At 44.1% G+C, this 3,735-nt stretch overlaps 1 protein-coding gene across 1 annotated transcript; it reads right to left on the bottom strand.

Annotated features, from left to right (window-relative positions):
• Positions 1–752: 752 nt before the first annotated feature.
• On the bottom strand, positions 753–3,497 carry LOC121790865 (probable xyloglucan glycosyltransferase 5). The gene is made up of 5 exons (XM_042188970.1): positions 2,631–3,497; positions 2,233–2,541; positions 1,862–2,152; positions 1,674–1,787; positions 753–1,596 (listed from the first exon to the last, which is right to left on the bottom strand). The coding sequence occupies exons 1-5, from the start codon at positions 3,276–3,278 to the stop codon at positions 997–999; spliced, it is 1,962 nt and encodes a 653-aa protein (XP_042044904.1). The 5' UTR covers positions 3,279–3,497; the 3' UTR covers positions 753–996.
• Positions 3,498–3,735: the final 238 nt, after the last annotated feature.

Here is a 3,735-nt window from a genome sequence, read left to right as displayed (position 1 = left end):
GCCAGAAGAGCCAGACTTCTCAGCTGATCCTGATGACGACTAGCACCAATTCTCCTAACTCAGGAGAGTGCGTTTCGGGAAACTCGATCAAACTCAGCATTCGTCAGATGGAACGCGTATCTTAAGCTAGAGTATTATCCAGAAAGAAAGCACTAGTATACAAGTTTTTGTACAGGAAAAGACAAATATTTTGATACAAAGTTCTTGAAATGCCTATACTACTTTCTGAATTTTTTATCAGAATATTATTGCCTTTGTTACAACTGTTTGATTTTATCACAGTTTTCTACAACTGGATTAACTGACACAAGAAATTTAGCATGGGAAACAAATGGGACATCAAAACACCTGTCATAATGAATGCCAAATCACAGAACCATGCACGTTTTGCCAGCCTTAAGACTTAAGAGTATGAAGATGTAATTAATGCAATAAAGGATGCCACCCTTTTCTGCAGGTGGGCTGTCCAAATCCAAGATCTCATCTTTTTCTTAATGGAGAAAGGTAGTAAATGAGCTTGCTCTGAAAAATAGACACTTTGATCAAATCACCAATGCCCACAAAAATATTCCTTGGCCCCCTTCAACGGATGAAATTGAGGGCGTTCACGACGCGATGTTCCCTCTGCCGACACTCATTAGTCTTGCAGAATGCAAGAACAGTAACCGAGGGCCATGGTGGTGGTGGTGCAAAGGTTCTTGATCAAGAATTTACAGCAGTGAATATGGAAAATTATAATACATACAAAGGTGTAAGAGAGGGAAAATGAATTAACTTCAAACTATACTTAATTTACATAAACAGCTATCTGTGGAGTACTTACTATACATCTGTGGGCAACAGCAAATGAATATGGAAAATTTTGTAGGTATGTATGCATATATATGTAGCATAAAAATCTTATTAAAAATTGATGAATAAATGCTCTATAGTGATTAGTGACTGATTCAGAGCCAAATCATCCAATGTATGTATCTTCACTTGAACTGCAACAAGCTAGCTCATTTGCTCTCCGATCAAATCAAGGCCGACGAGGAGGAAAGTGAAGCCTTGGAAGAGGAGGAAGTAGAAGTGGAGTCCATGAGCTGACATGAGGCTTCTAACTGCAGCTGTGAGCAGCAGGAAAGCAAGAGCCAACTCTTTTCTGTAAATCTTGTTAGTTTTCTTGACACCTTTCCCCTTTCCCTCCTCCAAAAGGCTCACATCGCTCTCGATCAGTGGTTTTGTGTCCCTATCCGCTGTAGCCAGCAGGTCCGTCTCTGAGGACCTCCCGGCCTTCTTGGTGACAATCCACTCGTACGAGCTGCCTAGCTGGAACAGCCCCGAGACCATGGCACTGAACTTGGTCACAGACATGGTGTTCTCGAAGAGGAGGTATGGGGCGATGAAGGGGAGGGATTTTGGAGTGGGGAATATGTTGATGAACGTCATGAGCACAGGCACGTAGCAGATGATCCACATAGGCAGCTCGGCCTCGGGGATAAACATCGTTATAGGCAAAACGACGCAGAACAGTGTGAATGAATAGAATGGGAGGATGAGCTTCCTCAATAGGAAGAAGAGGAATATCAAGTTTGCCTTCTTCCAAATAGATATCTGTACCAAAGCTTTCCACATTAGGCCTAATGGTATTATAAGGTAACAAAAGATCGAAAATCGGAGAAAAATATTACCTTTGATTTCAGCACAGCAGGGAGGCACAACCGGAAGAGCTGCATAGGCCCGGAATGCCACCTATGTTGCTGCTTCCGGTATGTCTCAAACGACTCGGGAACCTCACACAGAACCTAACCGAAGCAGACACAGACTCAATCAAACGATTTCCAACGAACAAAAACTAGTTTGTTGCAAAATAATGTACCTTGACATCATTGAGGTATATGAAGCTCCAGCCATTGAGATGTGCCCGGACAGCGATGTCCATGTCCTCAACAGTGGTCCTGTCGAGCCAGCCCCCGGAGTCCTCCAACGCCTTGATCCTCCAAACCCCAGCCGTCCCATTGAACCCGAAGAAGTTCAAGAACGCGCCATTCACCTGCTGCTCCACCTCAAAATGGAAGCATAAATTGATGTTCTGCAGCCGAGTCAGCAAGTTCTCGTCCTTGTTCACAAACGCCCAACGCGTCTGCACCAGCCCTACCTCCGGCTTCCCCTGCACCAAAACAACTCCATCACTAACTCTTCACTCACTCAACACATGAACATCATCCAACCATATATGTATATATATACCTCAAAATGTGGGACTGTGAGCTTGAGGAAATCCGGGGCAGGCTGGAAATCCGCATCAAAAATCGCAACGAACTCATAATCCTTCACATAGTCACAGCTCATGGCAGAGTTGAGATTCCCGGCTTTGTAGCCGGTTCTAACAAGGCGATGGCGATAGACAATGTTGACACCACTCTCCCTCCACCTGGAGACCTCATTCTTGACCATGCATTGGATCACCTCATCATCGGAATCATCAAGAACTTGAATCAAAAATCGATCTTTCGGCCAATCCAGCTGACACACCGCAGAAATCGACATCTCATACACCTAATCAACATAAAACACAACAAACAATCAGTTATTGTTTTTTCTCTCTTAGCCAAAATTTTGAATTATGAAGCCAAAAACCTCATCACCTCACGCTCATTGCACATTGGGATTTGCACGAGAACCATGGGATAATCATCGTGGGAACGAAAAGAGTTTTCGATTATGGTAGGCTTGATCTTCTTAAACTTGATGTAGAAGCAGCCGAGGAAGAGGATGAGACGGTCCAAAGACTGTATCATAAAGAGAGCCACACACAGCATGGAGAGAGACTGAATGAAAGGGGCGATGTAGCGGCGGCGCAGCTCAAGCCACGCCGCGTAGATCGATTGGAACATCCCTTTCTCGAAGCCTTTGAAGTGAGCCGCGGCTTCCAAGGCTAAAGCCGCCAATGCAGCAAAGAGAAGCAGCTTGATCACTCTCAGCATCAGCTTCCCCTTCCCGAGCTTCTCGGTGGCGGCGGCGGCTCCTCGGCGCTTCCTCACGGCGGCGAGGAGGCCCCACGCGGCGGCTGCCAGCCACGCTAAGAAGCCGGCGGCGCGGTTGGCCTTGAGGAGGAGGATCCATCTCACTTGCTTGGCGTTCTTGAGGCGGCTCTTCTCCACCGGCTTGAATGCGGCGTCGGCGCCGCCGATCTCGACGACGGAGAAGCTGGGATTCTCCATTTTCACGATCACCGGAGTTCCCTGCGGCGTTTCTTTGCCCCACCACTCGAAAAGATTCAATTTTGGAGCCATTTTTGTGATTAAATGAGGAAATACGCAAGAATTACTTTATGATTATACAAGAATGAAGAATTTGGGAGGGGCCATGAATTAGTATTAGTACTACAAAACAATGCATATTCATTAAATAGTGGAAAATAGAGAATTATTTTGGCAATATTCTTTCCTCAATCTGAAAGACTATCTTGGCAAGGCGCCATTATAGAGAAAGGTATATACCATCTGCAACTACAGTGAAGCAATTGTATTGCGTTACTCATTTCACCAGTCAAACTTTAATTTATTGTTATTTCAATCATATTCTAATTTCAGTGTCCAATATTAAATTCAAATAAAATGAGATTTTAAAATAAATAAATTTGCCTCAAATAACACGATTAATAGTTTCAATGATACATGGTGTTACTGTTACATTATAAAGTATGCCACATCAAATTCCTACAAAATTGCAATAAATCCTTATTGTTAT

The sequence above is a fragment of the Salvia splendens genome, unplaced genomic scaffold, assembly GCF_004379255.2.
Source record: "Salvia splendens isolate huo1 unplaced genomic scaffold, SspV2 ctg641, whole genome shotgun sequence".
Lineage (NCBI taxonomy): Eukaryota > Viridiplantae > Streptophyta > Magnoliopsida > Lamiales > Lamiaceae > Salvia > Salvia splendens.
Note: the sequence above shows the minus strand (reverse complement) of the source record. Positions and strands in the feature narration are given on the sequence as shown.

What these genes read in the sequence shown, in the direction of transcription:
- LOC121790865 (XM_042188970.1), bottom strand. Translation starts at nt 3,278, where the DNA reads ATGGCTCCAAAATTGAATCTTTTCGAGTGGTGGGGCAAAGAAACGCCG. An exon ending in CAATGTGCAATGAGCGTGAG is followed by an intron (nt 2,542 to 2,630) that starts GTGATGAGGTTT and finishes TATGTTGATTAG; the next exon opens with GTGTATGAGATGTCGATTTC. An exon ending in TATACCTCAATGATGTCAAG is followed by an intron (nt 1,788 to 1,861) that starts GTACATTATTTT and finishes TGCTTCGGTTAG; the next exon opens with GTTCTGTGTGAGGTTCCCGA.